Source organism: Bos grunniens, chromosome 15, assembly GCF_055505025.1.
Source record: "Bos grunniens cultivar Pamir isolate PY7600 chromosome 15, Bosgru_T2T1.0, whole genome shotgun sequence".
Taxonomy (NCBI): Eukaryota; Metazoa; Chordata; class Mammalia; order Artiodactyla; family Bovidae; genus Bos; species Bos grunniens.
In genome coordinates, this window is record NC_141179.1 from 78095525 (window position 1) to 78118497 (window position 22973).

The 22973-nt window shown below is 40.2% G+C and overlaps 1 protein-coding gene across 2 annotated transcripts in view; it reads right to left on the reverse strand.

The window, feature by feature from the left end:
- Nucleotides 1–2237: 2237 nt before the first annotated feature.
- The window catches only part of NUP160 (nucleoporin 160), a 44056-nt gene continuing 23320 nt past the window's right edge, over nt 2238–22973 (reverse strand). Inside the window, exons 14-36 of one of the 2 annotated variants that reach the window (XM_086341654.1) lie at nt 22431–22530; nt 22018–22183; nt 21226–21353; nt 20973–21133; nt 19330–19463; nt 18389–18459; nt 17345–17504; nt 16662–16731; nt 15976–16074; nt 15124–15243; nt 14553–14648; nt 14362–14456; nt 14168–14264; nt 13969–14074; nt 10972–11132; nt 9714–9774; nt 8775–8885; nt 8477–8600; nt 7669–7770; nt 6895–7036; nt 5665–5790; nt 4006–4110; nt 2238–3321 (exon numbers count right to left, since the gene is read on the reverse strand). In XM_086341654.1, the coding sequence (XP_086197780.1) occupies nt 3232–3321; nt 4006–4110; nt 5665–5790; nt 6895–7036; nt 7669–7770; nt 8477–8600; nt 8775–8885; nt 9714–9774; nt 10972–11132; nt 13969–14074; nt 14168–14264; nt 14362–14456; nt 14553–14648; nt 15124–15243; nt 15976–16074; nt 16662–16731; nt 17345–17504; nt 18389–18459; nt 19330–19463; nt 20973–21133; nt 21226–21353; nt 22018–22183; nt 22431–22530 (2625 nt within the window). In that variant the 3' untranslated portion in view covers nt 2238–3231. Of the gene's footprint in view, nt 3322–4005; nt 4111–5664; nt 5791–6894; nt 7037–7668; nt 7771–8476; nt 8601–8774; nt 8886–9713; nt 9775–10971; nt 11133–13968; nt 14075–14167; nt 14265–14361; nt 14457–14552; nt 14649–15123; nt 15244–15975; nt 16075–16661; nt 16732–17344; nt 17505–18388; nt 18460–19329; nt 19464–20972; nt 21134–21225; nt 21354–22001; nt 22184–22430; nt 22531–22973 lie in introns of both variants that reach the window. The other variant, XM_086341655.1, reaches the window with a different exon arrangement.

The window sequence follows — 22973 nt, forward strand, 5'->3', positions numbered from 1 at the left end:
GTGATTACACTGGAGCATCTGCTAAACATCAAAAGTGAGGAAGAGTTTTAAATATTTTTCTGCTTCCAAAAAATACACTTTCCTCTCCTGAATGATCCCTATAATAACCTTAACTTTCTACTTTTCCTACTTTATGGAAATTGTCTCCATGGCAAAACTAAATTGTGCAATTCAACTCATATATATAAGACTTGTTTTTCTCTCTGCCTGGTTCTCCTGGAAACCTGAGTTGTACTGCATGTCTGATTTTCACTGAACCCCCATCAACTGGCATTCAAACATGACTCCTCTCAAAAGTCACTAGCACGCGCTGATGTTTCACATATCTGAACTGGGCATTTTAACTGCATACACCTTCTAGTAAATAATCTTACTTTCACTTGGATTCAGAGGATGAGGAGCAAACTGGTCTGTGTTTCCACTAAGGTAGCCAAAGAACATTCACATGAAGAGACAAAGCGAGGGGGACTGGCCAGAGTGGGGGCCGTGGGGGGAGAAGATGCGAGGCTACCTTACAGAATCCATGGGTCAGTAAATGACTGGAGATTCACTGTGACAGCTTCAGAAAATAATGTGCTCCATCACCACAGATGCTGAAATGCTGGTTGTTGGGCTGAAAGGCGGGAGGTTGGGCTGGCCCAAAGTTTTAACCCTATATTCACCTTCACAGGATGGATCTCCCCAGGGACTATCCCCATCTTGAAGCTATGTAAGGGCCCCCCATTCACAGTCACCTTATTAGCATAACAAAGATTTCTTTCACTCAGGGTTCCACAAGGATTTATAAGCTATTTGCCAGGAATGGGGACAAACAAGAAATATATTTTTTGTTATATCACATTATTTGACCTTATGTGTTCCATGGAAGTTCATTTAAATCACAAAGCCTCATTTACTGGAAGAAATACCTTTTAGTCTATAAAAACTGGCATAGGTCATGTGAGCAATAAACTGATCTTTTGCTGATGGCGTTCTAAGCAGATACAGGTATATTCTTGTGGCTTAGGGTTAATGATGAGCTACTGATTATATTAAAAGTAATACAAGACTATCTTTGTTTTCAGGTACAAAGAGCTCTAAAAAGTAAAAGAAACTTTAGAACTTTCTATAATATATACTGTGTTCTAGCAGAAAAAAAGAAGTATTAATCAGGTTGAAGTAAATTAGGTTAATTGTTACCTAGAATGTGTTCACTGATGGACAGCTTTGTAGAACAAATGAGCTTTGTTAGATCACAAAAAGAATGGTTGGTATGAAACTGTGTGCTATATATATATATATATAATTAATAGAAATGATGCTTTTATCATCACAGGCTGGAAAAGTGTAACCTTGTTTGTCACATTTTGTTTTAAGAACTATGAAGTTTTCCGTCAAGAGTCACATGTTTAATGGTGCATGCTATGCTAAGTGGCTTCAGCCGTGTCTGACTCTTTGCGACCCTATGGACTGTAGCCCACCAGGCTCCTCTGTCCATGGGATTCTCCAGGCAAGAATACTGGAGAGGGTTGCCATTCCCTTCTCCAGGGGCTCTTCCTGACTAAGGCATTGAACCCATGTCTCTTATGTCTCCTGCATTGAAAGGTGGGTTCTTTACCCCTGGTATTTAATGGTAGTTAAGTACTAAAAGAGAAGGGAGTCCTTTTAAAAGCAATTTATAATCAGAAAATTGTCAGAGTTGGAAGAAACAAGGAAAGATGATGCTATTAATACATCACATGGTCCAGAAAACAAAACTGCAGACTCAAAGCGAGGTGAAAAGTGAAGTGAAAGAATGTGCGCACCTTCTCTCTGCTCCGGTTGGAAATCAAAGTGAGGAAGGTGGAAGAAAACGGACAGAAGAGCTGGTCAGTGTCTTATGAACTGCTACCATGGAAACCACTGCTTTGCTCTTCTATGCAAATGAGGAGCCTTCTGGAACAGGGCCAGTCTTGAGCTACTTCTCCTCCAGAAATGGCTACAACAGGGTTTGATAGTTTTCAGACTGCAGGTTATCATCCATTAGTCACTCATGAAAATATAAGTGAGAAAGCTTTCTCTTGGTTATATATGTATATACAGGTCAAAATATATTCTGTGCTACAACTGGAAGTCACATGTTTGTGGAGTTGGGAGGGCAAGGCCGCGTGCTGCCTGTAACTGCATCAAACACTTCACAGTAATCATGGTAGAGATGAAGTGAAAAAAGAACCATATACCGCAATATCTACAATAACAGTACCACCGGGAAACTCACATTGTTATTTAAAATATATAATGTAAATAGGATTTTGACAGTATAAAAATTAAATGCTTATGAAAAACTCAAGGAAGGTCAAAGGGCATACAAGCCAAGTACTATACAGATAGTTTCCTTAAAAGATAAATTTTAATATACAGAATAAAATTCAAGAGTTTATTTTTTCATGTTTCCCCAAATCTGTGGCCATGAATGCCTCTAAATCTGACCAGGAGAGTTTGTATTTTGGTCCAATACATTATTAGACTACTTGTATGATCAAGTCCGGCTTGATTATCATAAATCATAGCAGTTAATGGAATTTACCTGGAAAATATTATTTTTATAGATGATACATTTTCTATTTTTTCTTAGCTAAGAGTTTATTCCACTTTAGCCTCAGAATCAGATTCAAGATATCTTCCTTAACAGCTGGTCATCATGTTAGGGTTAATCTAGGAAAATTATTTACTACTTTATTGAAGATCATAAAAAAAAAAATTCCACAATAAATAATGAAAAAAGTACGCAAAATCATTAGCCTCTGTCTGCAATACAGAAAATACATGTCAATTCTGGACCAAAATAATTCCATTGAAATACAAAAAGCGATAGGGAAGAATGCAAGGATTTGCACTGACTGCTTTTGGTGGTCAGCTACAACAAACCAACAACCCTCAGCTATTTTGCAAAGTGAAGGTGGGGTTTAATTTGCAGATAAAGAATGTCTTCGGTAGTTTAAAAAAATATAAACTCTAAAAAAGCTTGTGAATCATATAAAAAAGCAGCTGTCTGAGACCAAGGTTGAAACCCAGAAATCTGTGTGTTAGCACCACCAGCAAGCACAGGTCCTGTGACTCATCCACCCTTCTCTCTCGTGCAGAATGCAGACCGGACGCTGTACACGTCATTTATAGGTGTAAAGGCCGGCCCGGAGTCCAGGTTTCCTGTAGGGTAAAGTCTCAAGCCCGAAGAGGCACCAAGCGGTCACAAAGCCTGGGCAACCGTCCAGGTCACAAGTTCCGACGATACAACAAATCCCGTGTTGCCTTATCAACTTTTTGCTGGTAGTCCTCCAATTTGTCAAGTATTTTCTGGGACAGCTGTAGGAGAAACGAAGGGAATTGTTAGAGATAGGTCAAGGACTGAAAAAGACTAAAGTTATCACTTTGATGTCACCAACCAGATGTCCCCTGATGAAGCTGTTAGCCACTGTGCTTCATTTAATCACCGTTCAGTATAGGAGTCTGCTCTGTGGCTCCACTGCTAAAACTGGACTTTTCTATTATATACAATACTCCAAACTTGTTTTATTAATGAATTTCTAAATATGCAAATCATACCAGTATTTTTAATAAAAGCTTCATTAGCTCTTGTCCCAGGACCAGAAAGCTTATATGTGATTTAACTAATCATTTCGTAAAGGGGTAGAATTCCCTGGTGGCTCAGATGGTGGAGAGTCTGCCTGCAATTTGGGAGACCCAGGTTCAATCCCTGGGTTGGGAAGATCCCCTGGAGAAGGAAATGGCAACCCACTCCAGTATTCTTGCCTGGAAAATCCCATGGATGGAGGAGCCTGGAAGGCTACAGCCCATGGGGTCGCAAAGAGTCAGACATGACTGAGCGACTTCCCTTTCAGTTTTTCACAGAAGGAATGGGCAACACGTGAAGGGCAATGCATGGCTTCGGCCCCTCTCTTAATCCCTGAGAACCAAAAGAGCAGGCTTTGCAACTGCTAGTGCAAGGACTTATGGAATCTAAGGTGCCTCAGGAGAGGGTTTACTCACTGCGATGTTGTGACTGTTGGCAGTGTTCTCTCCCAGAGCCTGGAGAAGCTGATCAATGGAGGAGTATGGGAGCCACACCATTGGAGCCGTGGCGGACAGTGGGAACTGAAAGGAAAAATATGGATCGTTTGAAGAAAATCTGAAAAGTGGACCCTTTCTTCTGGGCAGTTACTTCCATAGGATTCAATAACATGAAACACTTTTTCTTTTCACAGCAAGGGATTGTGTGTGTATGCATGCAAGTGCATCCATACACACACACACGTGTGCACATAGGCACATGACTGGACCCCTCCTCCCCCAACTCTTTTCAACTGGGGAACTAGTGCTTTTCTTAGTTAAATCAAATGCGTATTTTTAAATTCATGTCATCTTTTATCTTAAAGCAGGCCTAAGGCCAATTATCTATTTCTGCTTTATTGACTATGCCAAAGCCTTTGACTGTGTGGATCACAATAAACTGTGGAAAATTCTGAAAGAGATGGGAATACCAGACCACCTGATCTGCCTCTTGAGAGACCTATATGCAGGTCAGGAAGCAACAGTTAGAACTGGACATGGAACAACAGACTGGTTCCAAATAGGAAAAGGAGTACGTCAAGGCTGTATATTGTCACCCTGCTTATTTAACTTATATGCAGAGTAAATCATGAGAAACGCTGGGCTGGAAGAAGCACAAGCTGGAATCAAGATTGCCGGGAGAAATATCAATAACCTCAGATATGCAGATGACACCACCCTTATGGCAGAAAGTGAAGAGGAACTCAAAAGCCTCTTGATGAAAGTGAAAGTGGAGAGTGAAAAAGTTGGCTTATAGCTCAACATTCAGAAGACTAAGATCACGGCATCTGGTCCCATCACTTCATGGGAAATAGATGGGGAAACAGTGGAAACAGTGTCAGACTTTATTTTTTGGGCTCCAAAATCACTGCAGATGGTGACTGCAGCCATGAAATTAAAAGATGCTTACTCCTTGGAAGAAAAGTTATGACCAACCTAGATAGCATATTCAAAAGCAGAGACATTACTCTGCCAACAAAGGTCCGTCTAGTCAAGGCTATGGTTTTTCCAGTGGTCATGTATGGATGTGAGAGTTGGACTGTGAAGAAAGCTGAGCGCCGAAGAATTGATGCTTTTGAACTGTGGTGTTGGAGAAGACTCTTGAGAGTCCCTTGGACTGCAAGGAGATCCAACCAGTCCATTCTGAAGGAGATTAGCCCTGAGATTTCTTTGGAAGGACTGATGCTAAAGCTGAAATTCCAGTACTTTGGCCACCTCATGCGAAGAGTTGACTCACTGGAAAAGACTCTGATGCTGGGAAGGATTGGGGGCAAGAGGATGACAGAGGATGAGATGGCTGGATGGCATCACTGACTCGATGGACGTGAGTCTGAGTGAACTCTGGGAGTTGGTGATGGACAGGGAGGCCTGGCGTGCTGCGATTTATGGAGTTGCAAAGAGTCGGACACAACTGAGCGATTGAACTGAACTGAACTGAAGGACAATTAAGGATAAACACACTCAACAAAACTTTTCTCTAAATTGTTAATAAATGATACTGTTTCCAGTCTGAAATTTTAATTCAAGTTATCTGGAAAAACCTTTGGAAAAAGCAAGTGTGATAACACAGAATTAAAGGAAATGTGGAGACAAGCCTACCTCAATTCCAAAGTACTGATGTCCTTTTCCCAGTACAGCGTCCACATATTCTGAAACCAACTCCACAGCTTCTTCTAAAAGGTCATAGTTTAAGTACAGACGGAGCAACTCAGCTGCATCAACTTTCTGTAAAACGTCAGTGGTCAAAAACATTTACCTGTTTCCATCTAATCCGGGCACTATCCAAAGACTGTTGAGTGTCCAATTCCCTGGCATTGATACTTTTCTTTATAAATAGACCAACATCATGGTTTGCTTATCTTGGGATGAGGGTTGGATTTTCAAAAGCCTAGTTGCCTCCGGGCACCTTGCGAGGCCCTTTCTATTAAGTGGCCTTCCTCACCTGTTTTTTGACCTAAGACACATTTTCATTCTTTCCTACTTTGTTTTGACAGCAGTAAAAGTCAACAAAACTTCCCAGAAATGCTGAGTACCAGAGACAATATAGTCACATTAATTCTAAGAAATACACGAAGAATCACCAACTTTCAATGCTTGAATTATATTTGTGTTGAACTCAGGGTGAAAGAGAAATGAATACAGCTTCAGTTAGGAAGGTTCTCCTAATTACCCCAACTATGCTTTCTATATTCTGATTTGATCACAATCTTAACCGTTACCAACTTAGCTGCCTTCTCTACTTTCTAACTTAAGAAAACAGACTAACTTTCTTGATTTTAAGCTTTGTATTCTTTTTTCCTATTCTTCCCAATGTATTTCAGAAACAGTAGTCCTCAACTTTAGGCAAACATCAAATCAAATTAGGACCTTGTTAAAAATGCGTATCCTGGATCTTAACTCCAGGCAATTTGATTCTGGAAGTCTTGGATGGAACCCAAGAATCAGATATTTCAAAGAAGCCCACCACCCAAATAATTTAATGCAGGTGGCCCAAGAACCCAATTTTGACAAAACCTGAAAGAAACACTGTTGCAGTATTTGAAAACTATTCCAGCCACTCCTGTGATTTCTTGAGTAATGAATAGTAAATGCAATGTCCCACATAAACTCTTTGTTCTAAAATACTCATTGTTCATTGGGCACACCAGCACATATTAACTTAGTCACCAACCGAGTGAACTTTAAATCTCACACCCAGTACTTCATAGGGATGGAAGAAACTGTTTTTATATTTCCATAAATTATCTTTTTCTTTTTAATCATCTCATAAAGTTATTCAGGATGATAAAGACCAGGTTCCTACTCTCTACAAGCTAAGGTGCCACTTACCTTGTAACTGTTTATTAGCCAGTTAGGCAGAGGAACTCCATGAGATAAGAGCTTGTTGATTACACAGTGGTGATATAAGTTATTCTGGACTTTGTACCTTTCCAGGTAAGCTGATAGTAGCCGCCACGCTTCATCTGTAGCACTTGATGAAAAAAGAGGACTTATGAGTTCCAGATTCTTAATAGATAATTACAGTACCATTCAAAACATGTATTTACAAGGAAAACAATCTTTAGACATAACGAATCGACAATACAGCTAAATGATAACTGACGCTATTAGGGCCAAGGTGACTTAGAGGCGGCACTAGAATTTCCCAACAACCGCATATGAACTCAACAATTTAGTTTACTTATGTGTTCCAGATTTCTAAAATAATGAAATTGGCTCAGACTCCTGTTTCCAAACCTGACCAAGCATTAGAATCATGTAGAAGTTCTGATTTAGAAGATTAGAGTGATGTTTTGTAATCTGTATCTTGATAGTAATTCTGGTATGAATTTAGGGGCTGAAAAATAATGTCAAAGGACTTCATCACTGTAAAATGCTATAATTCTAAAAAAGGACTTCATCACTGTAAAATGCTATAATTCTAAAGTGCTAAGCTGCATAATACAAATTATAAATGCAACTCAGGGAAGGGAAGTGTACTGAGGGTTGTTAGAGAAGGATCTGAAGACAATGGAATACATTCAGGTAGCCACTTATTGGGTGCACTGGGGCCAGATGTGGAGGGTACGCCCTTGCAGGGCTGGCTGGAGTCTGGGGCGGTACCTAGACTCCTTAGTGGTGATGACTGACGAAAGCTGGTTGGCTGCTAGCCAGGCCCAGGCTTCTGCTTGAACTGCTTCTCCTCCAAACTGCAATTTGATGCATCTGAAAGGAGAATGGTTCCACACACAGTAAGTCAATTTGCTGAAATGCACATTATGTTGCTACTAAACCTGAAGATAAGATGACAACTTTAGCTCCAATCTATTACTGAATTCCCTGCTGGGATATTGGCTTTCCCTCTCCTCACAGTCAAGTAACTGGATGACCCATAAGGCCATTAAGAAGTGTTAAGAGATCATTTACTTACAAGAGATCATTTACTTACAAGAGAAAACTGATGAATAATTCTGAAAGTTTATTTCTAACCCACAAACAACTTGACCAATATTTAGGTGTGACGTAACATCAGTAAGAAGCGCTTTTAAACAGTGTGTGGGCCAAGAGATGCCCTAAAGGACTGAAGAGAACACACGTCTTGTCTAAATGGGCACACAGGTTACCTACTGTCATGCGGGCATGCGGGCTTGGCAATGCCAGATCTGATTTCTCAAAAGACGCTATAAACCAAGATTAATTCCCCGCCCCCACACAAAAACCTCACAGTCAACTACCAAAAAAAAAAAAAAAAATTCAGACTACATAAAAACTTATTTAAAGTTGGCTTGTAAGATACTGGCTTGTGTGATAACTGCTTCATACTAAGCAACAGTGAAGTAAATAGAAAATTAAGAATATTTTAGAAATTTAAGACTAGAAGATAAGACTATGTTAGAAAATTAAGACTACAGAAAAGCAATTTTATACATACTTGAAAGCAAGTCCTTCAAAGACTGGCGTTAAGGGAAGCTTGAAAGTCTGACACAGTGATATGGCAGTGTCAAAAAGGCCAGCCTGAACCAAGAGAGTGACCATCTCCTCTGCGGATGAACTTCCTGCAGAAGTGGAGAAGAGCTATTTAGTGCAACCACTGGGACATGCCAATGAACTGAACCCAAAGACCACGTCCTTGGTGAATGCCCAGAATAACAACGACACGCTCCACACCCACGTGGCACGCTACGTCTGCTGCCTGGTCCTAAAATGTGCTGTTGGTGCTGAATGCCCACCTGCGACGGCGGCTGCCGAGGGGTCATGCTGAGCCAGGGTGAGGCGAATGCGGGCCAAGGAGCACTCCTTCTCCAGATCTTCCAGTTCCAGGATTTCAATCTGTCTATTCGCTATAAGCCAAAGGAAAACACTGTCAATTCCCAGAGCACAAAGGAAGTGCCTGTCAGACAAACGCAAGCCGTCAGTTTCCACTAAACACTAAGTCAGTGTCAGTTGAATGTTAAGAAGATGGGGTGAAAACAAGGGGTTCAATAAAACAAACGACCCTGCTTCACTCTAGAGCCGAGTCAAGTGAAAGTACTCTAATAACAGCTTCAAGGAGGCGCTTGCAAGGAATTAACTCTTACAACTGTGAAATACTGTCATCTTTATCGGTAAGGAACATGCCCAAAGTGAGAGGCAGAATTAAAACCAAGTGTGTCCAACTCTAGAGCCCAGGCTCTTTAAGGAAGGAAATCATGGGCCAAGACTCTGCGCTCCCACTGCAGGGGCTGGGGGTTCAACCCCTGGTCGGAAAACTCAGAGACTACTTGCCTCGAGGCGAAAAAAGGAAAAAAAGAGAAGGGAAATCATGCTTCTATAGAGACACTAAAGGAACCCAATTTAAAAAAGTATGCAGCTCGTGTCCCGGTGGAGTTGCCAAAAAAAAAAAAAAAAAAAAGTATGCAGCTTAAGCTGACTCGAACACAACAAGCAGCAAACATACACACACCCTTTTTTAAGGATTTTCAGGCACACAAAGTTTTCAAAGGGCAACCAGACAGAATACTGATAAGAAACTTTACTATATTTTAACAAAGTAACTACCATACATATACAATGTAATACAACATGAGTGTTTATACTATAATAAGCACTATAAAAAAACACGTAAATATAAACACAACTAGTGTAACACGTGGCAGTCAGCGCAAGTCGGCCTGAGCTCCCCAACTCACTGGGGGCAGCTGTGCACTCTCCATCATGATTCCTCTTAGGGGATGCTCCAGGGCGATCATACTGAAAAGACAAGAGGTTTAACTATGAAAAATCAGTATTTTATTTTAATATCATTAACTATGATCCAGGGCTTTCATGCTTAAATTCTCTCAGCGTAAATTACATCTATTTCAACTAGCACAGCTCTTCTCACAAAGTTACTGTGACTACTAGACAAAGAAACTCGGCTCACTTAGCTGAAATTTTACTGAGTCCAAAGACACTGATTTGATGTCCATATAAACCACCTGACTTCCCTTGGTTTACAAAATTACATTCTCCATTCATAACCCTGGAAAATAGAACAGTATATGCAGGAACTATAGAAGTAACTGGAGTACCCCATCAGCATGATAAGAAAAACTCAAGGTTCACCTCCTTTAGAACAGTAGCAATACATTAAATTAACAAAAATGAATGAGATAAAAACAGCTAGCACTTACTGAGCACTTTCTGCAGGCCAGGCACTGTCACTATTCTATGCAATCTTAGATGGGTTATCTCATTTAATACCCACATAATCCTAGAAGGTAGATATTATTATCATCATCATTCCTATTTTATGCAAGAGGCTAACTGGACAATAAAAGATACAGTAATTTGCCTGAAGTTAGGCTGTCTAATTCCAAAACCACTCTGTAATACTTATTCAGAGAACTGATGATTTTGAACTGTGGTGCTGGAGAAGACTCTCGAGAGTCCCTTGGACTGCAAGGAGATCAAACCAGTCGATCCTAAAGGAAATCAACCCTGAATATTCATTGGAAGGACTGATGCTGAAGTTGAAGCTCCAATACTTTGGCCACCTGATATAAAGAGCTGACTCACTCATGCTGGGAAAGATTGAAGGTGGGAGGAGAAGGGGATGACAGAGGATGAGATGATTGGATGACATCACTGATGCGATGGACATGAGTTTGAGCAAGCTCTGGGAGATAGTAAAGGACAGGGAAGCCTGGCATTCCGCAGTCCATGGGATCACAAAGAGTCCGACATGACTTAGCAACTAAACAACAATACTTATTCCTACAGTAATTCTGAACTTGGAAACCAAAGAGGGTAGTAACATAAAACAAATGAATCACTGCAAAAACAGATTAATTTCACAAATATCCCAGTGGAAGTTTTAAATGAAATGAAGCAAAATGAGGTATTTTTAAAGGACCAAACAAAATAAGTTAAATAATCCCCAAATTCCAGGATACAAAGTTTTCATACCACTGCACCAGATGCTGGCTGAACAATCCATGCGTATTCTGGGCGAATAAGTCGTAAGCAATTAATAGCAGCCAGATAACAGTTGCCTTGCTTTTCAAGTCCCCGGATGGTTCGAACCTCTCTGCCAAGACGCATTCCATATTCAAACATCACTGTGCCAGCTATAAGGCAATAACAGATATAAGGATTTCAAAAATGTGACTCTTTAGAGACACAGATAAAATCTGTCACACTTACCAAATGTTAAAAATTAAAAAAAAAAAAAATCAAGTTTAACTTAAAACAACAAAAAATCACATGTTGCTAAGAATGTGGAAAAACTGGAACCCTTGTGTCGTGCTGGAGGGAATATAAATTGGTATAGCCACTAAGGAAAACAGTTCTTCAAAAAATCAGAATTACTTTATAATTCACCAATTCTACTTTTGGGTGTATAAACCACTCCCTCCCCCCAAAAAACCCAACTGAAAGCAGTCTTAAAGAATTATTTGTACATCCCTGTTCATTGCGGTGTTATTCATAACAAACAAAAGATGGAAACATTCAAGGTTCCATCAAAGTTGTTATCAATACGTCCATAGAGTATCGTAAACTCTGATGGATGCTACAACATGGATGAACCTTGAAGACATTATGCTAAGTTAAACACGCCAGTCATGAAAAGTCAAATGCTAGAGGATTCTGGCAGCCAAATTTGTTGACAGAGAGTGGAATGGTGGTTGCCAGGAGATGGGGAGGAGGGAATGAGAAGTTGGTGTTTAAGGAGTATAGTTTCCGTTTGGCAAGGTGAAAAGAATTCTGGAGACTGGCTACAGTCATGTGAAGGTGCTTAGCACTACTGAACATGTAAAACGGTTAAGACAGTAGTTTATGTTACATGTACTTTACAATCCCAAAGAAAGGCAGAAAAAAAAAAATTCTGCAAACATCTAAAATGTTACTTTTGAAGTTTAGATACTACATACACATGTAGCACAGAACACTAGCTGGAGAACTAGTTTCAATTCTGTGGTCACCTATCACCACCCAGGATCTGAGTGTCTGTTCAAGGTCATAAACTCTTTTTTCTTTTTTCTGGCTGAGTCGCATGGCATGTTGGATCTTTGCTCTCCAACCAGGGATTGAACATGTGTCCCCGTGTTGGAAGCTCAGAGTCTTAACCACTGGATTGCCACGGAAGACCCCCCAAGATCATACTCTCATCATTGTTCTAAGACAGCATGGGACTCCAGAAACTAAACAGATTTAAAAATTCTCTTTCAGTTTTCAAACCAAATCAAACTCTTTTTCATCCCAACAAATACTTTTGAGTGCCTGGAATATGTAAGACGTTTTTGTCAGAAAAACAGCCTTGCTCCAGAAAGATCTGAACATTAATCCAGCTAAACTGGTCTTAATCGGGTGGACATAATGGATGCTGTCATTGTGAAAGCAGTGAGAGATGTTGAATCGTCTACACTGCCTTTCTTATATTTGTCAAAGAACACACAAACACCCTTTACCATTAGGAATATGAAGAATAGGCCTATGGACTATTTCCATCTATTCTTTCCAATGAAAATCAATAAGAAATCTAAAAAAAAAATTCCTGAGTGAAAATAGTATAAAAATGTTAGTGGTTCCAAAGGGTAACCACAATGATTATCTTGTAAAATATGATCTTAAAACAGCCATGTAATCCCTTAATTTTAGCTGACCTGATAAAGATCACATTGTCATCAAATAAATCCAAATTCAGAAACATTCTACAAAAATGATTGGCCCATCCTCTTCAAACATATCAGTGTCATCAAAGGCAAAGTAGGGCTGATAGAATGTTCTGGATTAAAGGAGACTAAACCAACAGGCCAATTAAGTCCAAGACGTGATCCCAGATCAGGGGGTGAGGACAGTATGGGAGAAATGTACTAGCCGTGTTTGGCAATATTTAAACATGAATAAGAGCACGTTGGATAAGAGCACGTTGGATAAGAGCACTACATCTACATTTAGTTCACAAAATTAGTTATTTTCTCAATTTGCAGTTATATAAGAAAATGTCCTTGAAATGCATCTGAAGTGTTTATGCATTGAGTCATGATGTCCACAACTTACTCTCTAAAGGATCAGCACAAGTAAGAGAAAAGAAAGGCCAAAGGCTTCCCTGGTGGCTCATTGCTAGAGAATCTGCCTGCCAATGAAGGAGACACAGGTTTGATCCCTGGTCTGGGAAGATCCCACAAGCCATGGAGCAATGTGAAGCCCGTGTGCCACAGCTACTGAGCCTGTGCTCTAGAGCCGGGAGCCACAACTGCTGAAGCCCGCGTGCCCAGGAGCCCGTGCTCCACAGCAAGAGAAGCCCCAACACTGCAGTCAGAGCGTGTCCGCTGCTCACCGAAACTAGAAAATCGAAGGCTTGGCACAGCCAAAGATAAGTAAATAAATTAGTAAATCAACAACAACAACAAAGAGCAGAAAGAAAGGCCAAAGGCAAAATTGTACAGGAACTTAAAAACCAGCCACAAACAAAACAAAACAAACAAAAAAAAAACAGCCACAAAAATTCAAGGTGCCTTTAGTGAAATAAAGTTGCTTTTAAAATTAGATGAAAGATACACATAGAACACCATCTCAATGGAAATGCTTCAGGAATGTTCTAAAATGGGAGAAATATCTATCTTTTTTGGCTGCACCGACCAGCTTATGGGGATCTTAGTTCCCTGACCAGGGATTGAACCCAGGCCCTTTGCAGTAAAAGCATGGAGTCCTAATAACCACTGGACTGCCAGGGAATTCTGGCAGAGAAGTGTCTATCTTTAAGATTAATAGGTAATCTACAAAGAGGTGAAGCAAATCTTGAACTTAAATATAAATTCCCCAAATGCTTGTAGAGAACACTTGTCCAGTGGTAAAAATAAGGTAAAAATTACATAAGTCAAACAGATAATATTTTTTTGTAATGCATGAAACCACTGATGAGGCTGCCTCCCACAGAGATGACACGCTTCAAGTGCTCACCCTTCCGGTAATTGTGACGATAGATGTGAAAGGCATACAGAAGCTCATAGTAATTGTGAGTCATAAGGTCCACAGCTCTTGCGCGTGATTCAATTATTCCCACCACCTAAAGGAGGGGAAGCAGTCAGATATCAACGTTAGCAGCCATCACGACAACCACCAGAACTGCGTCCAGCCATCAGTGGATAAATAAGATGACCTCATTATGCAGATTCACATAGGGAAACTCCACAAGATCCTGAAGTTGGGAACGTTCACAAAGAACTACCACCAGCTGCCGCAGACAATCCAACTGCCTAGAAGGAAAGAAAGGGATACAAGTGTACATTTTCCTTGTGGATTACACAGGGCTGGTAAAATGCCTCCTCTAACTAAGACTGTGGGTTTGATTACCTGCTGGAATCAGGAATTTGGGTTAAGGCTTCATAGGCTTGGCTATTGTGACCTAAATCCAAATGATGTTTGAAAATGCATGTCCTTAAAGTGGCCTAAGTATCAAATACAGGGGAAAAAAGAACAGAAATTAAAACACCGTACCCATGATAAAGCTCCAGGGTAATAAGCAGAATACAGTTAGTCCTCACCTGACTTTTCCAGTCATCACCTGCTTCAGTTATTGCTGATGTGGCCAACTGAATAACTAGTTCAGGCAAACCTACGACATCCAGCAGACGCAAAACCTAGGGAGAAATATTAGAGCACTTCAAATTGAAATACAATTTACTTTATTTCATGTTTTGGCTTCCCTGGGGATCCAGTGCTTAAGAGTCCACCTGCCAATGCAGAAGACAGATTCGATCCCTGGCCCAGGAAGATCCCACATACAACTAAGCTCATGAGACACAACCATTGAGCCTGCGCCCCTACGGCCTGTGCTCTGCAAGAGAAGCCACTGCAGTGAGAAGTCCGAGCACCACAAGTAGAGGAGCCACCGCTCACTGCAGCTGGAGAAAGCCTATGAGCAGCTACAAAGACCCAGTGGAGTCAAAACTGAAAGACACTGAGTATAGTTCCTCGTGCTATACAGTAGGTCCTTGTCTACCTATTTCATATATAAAGTGTGTATGTTAACCCCAAACTCTCATTTATCTGCCTCCCTGCCCCTATTACATTTTTAACCAGTGTGGTATAAGAAGGACCAAACCATGCCAGAACCTTATCATAATACTGCAGCCGGGGGGTGGACACAATCTCTCCATCCTCGGAACGGATCAAGCGATCTAAGAATTCCTCTTTGCCCACTTCGGATGCTGCCTGGCAGAAACATTCCAGAGCCTGGAGGAATAGAAGGATATAAAATGACTTATAATAGATTGTTCCACTTCCAGATACTATGAGCCAAGAGTTCTTGTACCAAGAAAAGCCAAAAAAAAGAATGAAAATTATTTAAGTAAGTAATTATTAAGTAAGTAAATGACTGCATTTATTGTTTGTTGTATCTAAATTCTCTCTGATGCATTATTTAATATTTTAACTTATCTAACTTTTTAACTTAAATGTTGCTAATTACAAAGTAAACTTTAAGAAGACATTTGATGGATACCTGTGATACAGCAACTATAGCATCATGCTAATTTTTGTAGAATCTGAGTGGGGGGTTTAGTATGAAAGTCTTTGGACTTTTATGTCTGCAAGTTTACATAACAGGATGTCAGGGAAAAAATCAGAAATGTAAACTACCATAATGGGAAAAAAAACAGCATAAAAAAACATGCTATAAAAACAATGTATCTGACAAATATTTTAGTCACAAAAATGTATCCCTAAAAGCAGTGCACAGGGGCAGGAGGGTTTTAAAGTGTTCTTCTTCATATTTTCTTGTGTCCTAAATAATCTGTAAAGTACATGAAGCTAAACGGTCCCCACGGGTAGATCATGCCCCTTGCTGGCGCTGCTAGTCTTCTTTAACCTTATCTGGGGGATTCTATGCCTCCAATTCTCTCCCTGAGATGGAAACTGAGTGTCCTCCTTGCTCTAAAGTTTGCTCATCTTTCAGATGCAGTTTACCTTCTGTCCCTCTCCCGTAACCAGGTAACACCGTCCCAGCATAAATCTGCAGGAACCAACGTTGACTTGACACCAGGGATGCAGCAACTGAATATAATCCTTAAAGGCAAAAAAGATGGTTTCTGATTAGAGGGTAAATATCCCTTAAGGAGATATTCATTTCCATGTTCTTCAGAGGGAGAGAAGATAGTGGTCATTCAACACAAAAGCTGTATTTTCAGAAAGCATCTGGAGGTTAAAACCAAATCCTGTTAATCCATTCTTAAACTATTAATAAGTTATTAGACACTCTAAGAAAGCAAACGGGACTCTAATAACACTATCTCATGAAAACAAACACACACTTTCCGTCTTGGCAATCTTCCAACTTTTGGTATTTACTGGCTCAACTGACTAGATTCCAGTGAAGGATTTATATGAAGACAATGATACGTTTTCTTTCTATAAAGAGAACCCAACAGAGAGAATTAACAAAAAAGTACTTTATAAAACACTGTGTTAGGAATGACACTGCCAAGAATGAAGTATAGAAAATCTCTCTGGTGTATGTTTCTGTGTAATCCAGTGTAAATTACTGTGGGTCTTATCAGCCCAATTAAAATGCAGGAAACATTTACAAAGAAAAAAGTTCTAGAAATCTCCTTCTTTACAAGAATAACTGTCCTGAAATGTTCAACGGTACTCACCTGCAATTGTACATACTGACAATTTCCCATCAAACATTCTAGGAAGAGACAACCAGGATTGCTAGGCCACCTAGTCATTGGTTAAGGAGAGTATTTACTGTTTTGGTAAAGCTTAAATATACACACTGGGCACCCAAACTCCACGAAATGGCTTAGTTTTTAAAAAGAAGGTAAAGAAAAGGTGGTACAACACATGTTCTTCCCACGTAACTATATAACTTTAATATTAAACACAGTGGAAAGGTTATAGACTAGGAGCCTAGTCACCTGCATTAGAATGCAACCAACAAAGAACTAGAGCAGGTATCTCACCTCTTGGTGCTCACTTCTAATTTCAGCTAGTATATTGCCCAAGCCTACTATGCCAATGGATACTCAGTACCTAACACAGGGCTTGGAATACAAAACCATTCAATAAATATTTGATAAATGTGTGTTTTAAAAGCAATCTAGGTATTAACTGTGTGTGCACCAATAAAATCTGGCTCAACCCCTGAGCAAAAAGACAAATTAAAAAAAAAAGGGGGGGGATACCTGAAAATAACTATCATTTCTTATTGGGATGGGGGAGGTAAACATCCAACCTCATTAAAATTTTTCATTATACAGGCAGAATATTCCTGAATCTTAGACTATTTGGATAGAAAAAAAAACCTTCAATTAGCTTTTAAATGAAAGGATACAAGAGCTGCAATAAATAATTGGTAACTGCAGTGATCATCTCTGGCCAGTTCAATCCAGTTTGGCTTAGAGGTGCCTTTGGTTGAGAGAACAGATGAGATATAATGTGTTTTCTTGCAACTTCTTGGAAGAATAATTCCACAATTGTCTGAGGGCTAGATACTTAAAAATAAAAAGTTTTAACAGTCACCAACTTGTGACAGTAGTATCAATTTTCAATTAAGACAGCCTCCCAATTCATTTCACACCTGTCACAGAGAACATTTATTATTTAAAAACATAAAATGCATCACTGGTATAATCAATGGCAATATAAATAAAAGCAATCTGTAAACTATGAAGCATTACATAAATGCAATAAAAAAGCCACTAAATAAACATGACAGTCATGCCATTCCTCTTGAAGTATTTCCAATAAACATAGTCCTAAGAGTCTAAATTTTATACCAAAACACAAATAAATTCTCCAGAATGGTTCTCAAGCACGAGAGGACTCCTTTTGAATATTTGTTGATGAAGACAAGATTATAAAAGCTATATGAACTTAGTAAATTAAAAAAGTGATTAATCACTGGAGTATCAGTATTCAACGGAAGAGCAGTTGTACACGTGTGTATGCGGGCGTGTGTACATACACATATACATGGCTTCCCAGGTGGCTCAGTGGTAGAGAATCTGCCTGCCCACACCAGAGAGATGGATTCAGTCCCTGGGTTGGGAAGATCCCCCGGAGAAGCGAATGACAACCTACTCTAATATTCTTGCCTGGGAAATCCCATGGACAGAGGAGCCTGGGGGTCACAGAGAGTCGGACACGACTGAGAACACGCACGTGCGCATATATACAGGCAACACCCTTCATTTAAGTCTGATCTGATACTACTTGTCACAACCAGAGAGGTCTCAGGACAAGCTTGCTCACACCCTCTCTAACCGAAAGCACAGCCGAGGCACCTTTTCTAAAGCAAAGGTGGCAAAAGACCACCTTAATGAACACGAATAAATGCCAAACTTAAAATCAAATGCATACACAGTCCAGTCCTTACCAAACTTATTTGCCGTTAAAGCACCAGAGTCAGTCAGTTCCAGTACTGACAAATGTTGAAGATTAGACTCCCTGTGAGGAAGGGAGAAAAAAACAAAAAAGCTCAATAAATTTTCCTATGACAACATTACTTCAACAAGTTAGCTGATTAAAACACTGTCAATTTCACTAATAAATTACACGTGAAAGCTCCACTGAAAGCACAAAAATATCTGGAAAATGACCCATGGTTTAGACTGTTTTCATCATATCACCCAGTGATCCTTCAAGGAAAAGCCAGAGCAGAAATTTCTTAGGCCTCCATGCCCTGAAAAGCCTTCCCTTGCCAGAAAACAAAGTGGCTTATCTAACTGAAACGTCAGTCTTTTAGGTACACATTAAATTTTCTTTCTTACTTTGGTTATAAAGAATCTCAGTCTTCTCTTGATAATTAGCATATTTTCGTGTGTGGCCTAACTTTCTCTGTGACCTCAACTTAAAAAAAAAATTTATTTATTTTTAACTGAAGGATAATTGCTTTCCAATATTGTGCTGGTTTCTGCCACACGTCAACGTGAATCAGCCACAGGTATACGGATGTCCCCTCCCTCCCGCGTCCACTCCATCCGCCCACCCAGGCCATCACAGAGCGCCGGGCGGAGCTCCCCGAGTCATACAGCACGCTGACCTCATCTTCTCTCGCTTTCCACAGGGTTTGTCTTTCCTTTATTCATACACACATACAATAACACATATTTATTGCTTTCACTCTTTTTTTTTTATATTATTTTCATTCTTATAACTTGCCTTTAACCTTTAGAAAATGGAGTTATCTGAAAGCTCTGAATTTTAAAGGCATGTCATGCTACAGCATAATATTTAATTTGCTTTTCTATCAGACAATGGAAAAGAATCATTAAGCTCACAATTTATTTTTAAAATAAGCAGAACACTGAAACTCACAATGTATCAACTGGAACATCAGTTGCCAAGCATTGACTTCCCCACTTAATGAGGTAATAAGATAAGAGTAGGGGAGCTGTTCGATGCAGTAGGTCTTGCTGGGCTTGAAAGAGCTGGCCAGCTCCCAAGATTACCTATATGTCATGGGTGGGTGGGTGAGACAGGAAATAGCATTTAGTAACAATAACCCTTAGGTTCAGGTGGCGGTAAAATAACAAACACAGTTACACAGGGCATACATAAAAGCAACACACCCATTACATTTTTGGGTAGCAGGCAGCAAAAGGATCTACCCACTTAACAGTACAAAATAATAAAAAACAGCTCACCAGGTCACAGGAGCTGATGGCCAAAAAGAAAACAGTAACAGACTGCTTAACTTGCACCAAATTTGTAGGTTCAGGACTCAAGAAGAGGAACAGGGAAATCTAAGACATTTCTTAATCTTCTGGTTTTGGGTAAAAATAAATACGAGCATTAGAGGAAAGCTCGACAAGAATATCAGTAGCCTTAAAAACGTGTGTCGCTTTGGGACTCTCTGTTGGCCTGGTGGTTAAGACTCCACGCTTCTACTTTAGGGGCATGGGTTCAATCCCTGGTCAGGGAACAGACCCCACAGGTACCTGCTATGACTGGATGCAGCCAGATAAATAAATATTAAAATACAACACAGACTCAAAAAACAAAACCACAAAGAGAACTCCATGGTGGTCCAGTGGCTGGGACTTGGGCTTTCACTGCCAAAGCCTGGGTTCAGTCCCTGGTCAAGTAACTAAGATCCCATGAGCTGTGAGGCAGACAGACAGACAACTTTCAGGAAAGGGTCCTGCTTCTCCTTGGTGGTCCTAAACCAATCATCTTCCAGAATGTTTTCTCCTTATCTTTTACCTGAAATTCTGCCATTAGCCATGTACTTGAGTTAATGAATTCTGATTTAAGTATAAACACCCCCAGGAGCTTCAAAGGGCTTTGTTTATTTATATATTAATATGAATTAGTTTAATCAGATTACTTCCTTATCAGGCTCAGATGAGTGACATAAATGGGCCTTCTGACGGTGGGCAGAAAGGTTAACTTTGGAATGTGAAACGTTCAAGGTGGGGAGGAGGGGGAGAGACAAGGACAGCAGTCTGGCAACACAAGTCTGGTGGCTAAAAGGCGAGGATGGGAAGGGAGGTACAGAATGGAGCTGGGAGGACCCCAAAACCAATTCTGCAATTTCAAAACAGCTTAGGGAAAATCCTGCACGGGAGAAATAGAGAAGTTCTTTTTCTCTTTCTTCCTCTCTCCTCCATCCTAAATGGTACTCTGTGATCACATCCAGAGCTGTACTAATACTACATTTTGGGAGAGCGTCCTAGAAAATTATCCGACCATCATATACACAAAGGTTAAGAGTAAAACAACCTGCTTCATATACAATCTTTTTCTTCCCCCCATATACATTCTTAATCTGCAATTTAGGCTCACTCATTCTTAAATCAGCGTGCATTCACAGAGCACCTCCGAAGGGCCAAGCACGTGGGACAGAGCAGTAAACAAAGACACATGTCTCTGTGCTCTTGGAGCTGATGCTCTGCTGCGTGCCTGCAGGTCAAGACCAGGTTTCAGATTTGACAAGCTTTCCCTCAAGTAGTACTTACGGCATCTCCTAGCCTCATTAGTAGCTGCTGTAAGATCAAAAGGTCTCGGCAGATGAGGAAGCGCGTGCTGGCAATTTTACACACACTTCTGCACACAATATGCCCTGACGTGCTACTACCATACAGCTGAGAAAGATTCATTCGAATATTCAAAGGCTGAGCTGTAAATTAAAAAATAATCATAATTAAAAAAATTTAACTGTATTACTGTTTTCTCTAAATCAAAAGGTATATGTGTTACTTTGTCATTTACCTGGATTGAATCCCTTTTCCATTTCTACTTCTGTTTCATAATCCATTTCCCGTATTAGAAGTCCGATGGCATGGATTGGGTTCCTAATCTCCTGCAGTTTACTACAAATATCCTCCATCACATTGTCTCTGTAAGGAAGTTAGAAAACCATTACTTCTGAGAATGTACATGATAGACTCTTTACGCCCCTGTAAGGTAAATGCTCTATGAAACAGGAAAACCAGCCATGTAATATAGGAGTGAAGTAATCACTCTGGTATATAAGATACTTTCATGCCATGTAGCAAATTTTCCTTCATTTTTTCCCAGAAATGACAGACAAAATGTATTAGAGGAAAATATGTTTACATTTTAGAATTTACAGCTCAGTTCCCTGGTGGCTCAGATGGTAAAAGCATCTGCCTACAATGCGGGAGACCCAGGTTCGATCCCTGGGTTGGGAAGATCCCCTGGAGAAGGAAATGGCAACCCACTCCAGTTTTCTTGCCTGGAAAATCCCATGGACAGAGGAGCCTGGCAGGCTACAGTCCATGGGGTCGCAAAGAGTCAGACACGACTGAGCGACTTCACTTCATAGTTAACAGCTAGACTATAATTCATGAGTCTTGTTTCCAGACTTGAATTCATGTGTTAGATTTTCTGTTTAAAAGCTGAAACCAGCTACTTAGAATCATGACAACTCACTTTAAGCCACTACTTTGTACATATCTGAATTACATTCAAACCTGATATTGACACTAAGAATTGCTAAATTTCCATTAGGAAATGGACTTTACCCTAAATTCTCCTTACACATCAATAGTGATCAAATCTTCCAGAATCTGTTCTGCAGCCTTTTCTGGAGACTGTAGGTTGTAACAGCTCATTTCCATCATTACTGACATATCCATAGTTACTGACTCTCCAATCAGCCGGAGGCATTTTATAAGACACATGACATCCCGAGCAACATCCACGTCTGTAAGAGGAAGGTGACATTCACGTCTCAGGTCAATGAAGAGCTGCTAGTTAATATTATACTAAAAGATATTAAGAATACATGACAGGTAGCTATCTGAAGTCTTGGAGATGCTTAGGCCTCTTCAGTTTTTTTTTTTAAATGTACAATGAGGTACACTGACCAGGAAAGGTCACAGTGGCCGTTGATGTTTTTTGTGGGCTTATGGAGAAAGAAGCCTGGATGTGGACATAATAATCACTCTTACCATCAGATATGGTTGTCTCATCCTCTGTCAGAAGATTCTCATCAGGGAGGAGATACAAATGATCCACTAAGGAGGAAGGCACAAGGAAAGACAGGTACCCCTGAAAATATAAAAAATATATTATTTTTTTCAGTGTTTAAAGGTATAGAATAGTTGAGACCTGAATCTTATCATGAGGAGACCCCAGACAAATCCAAACTGAAGGACACTCTACCAAATAACAGGTGTAACCTTCAAAGAGGATCAACGTCAGGACTTCCTTAAGAATCTGCCTTGCAATGCAGGGCACAAGGGCTTGATTCCTGGCCGGGGAACTAAGTCCCACGTGGCCCGGAGCAACTAAGCCTTCTCACCACAACTAGGGAGTACGCACGCGGCAACGGAGACCCCACAGGACGCACCTAAGACCAGATGCAGCCAAATAAATAAGTAGTTTAAAAAGTTAGTGTCATGAAAGACAGAGAAAGGCTGACAACAGTTGGAGATTAAGTAAAGAAACATGACAACTCAATATATGCAAGACTTTGAACTGGATCCTAGATC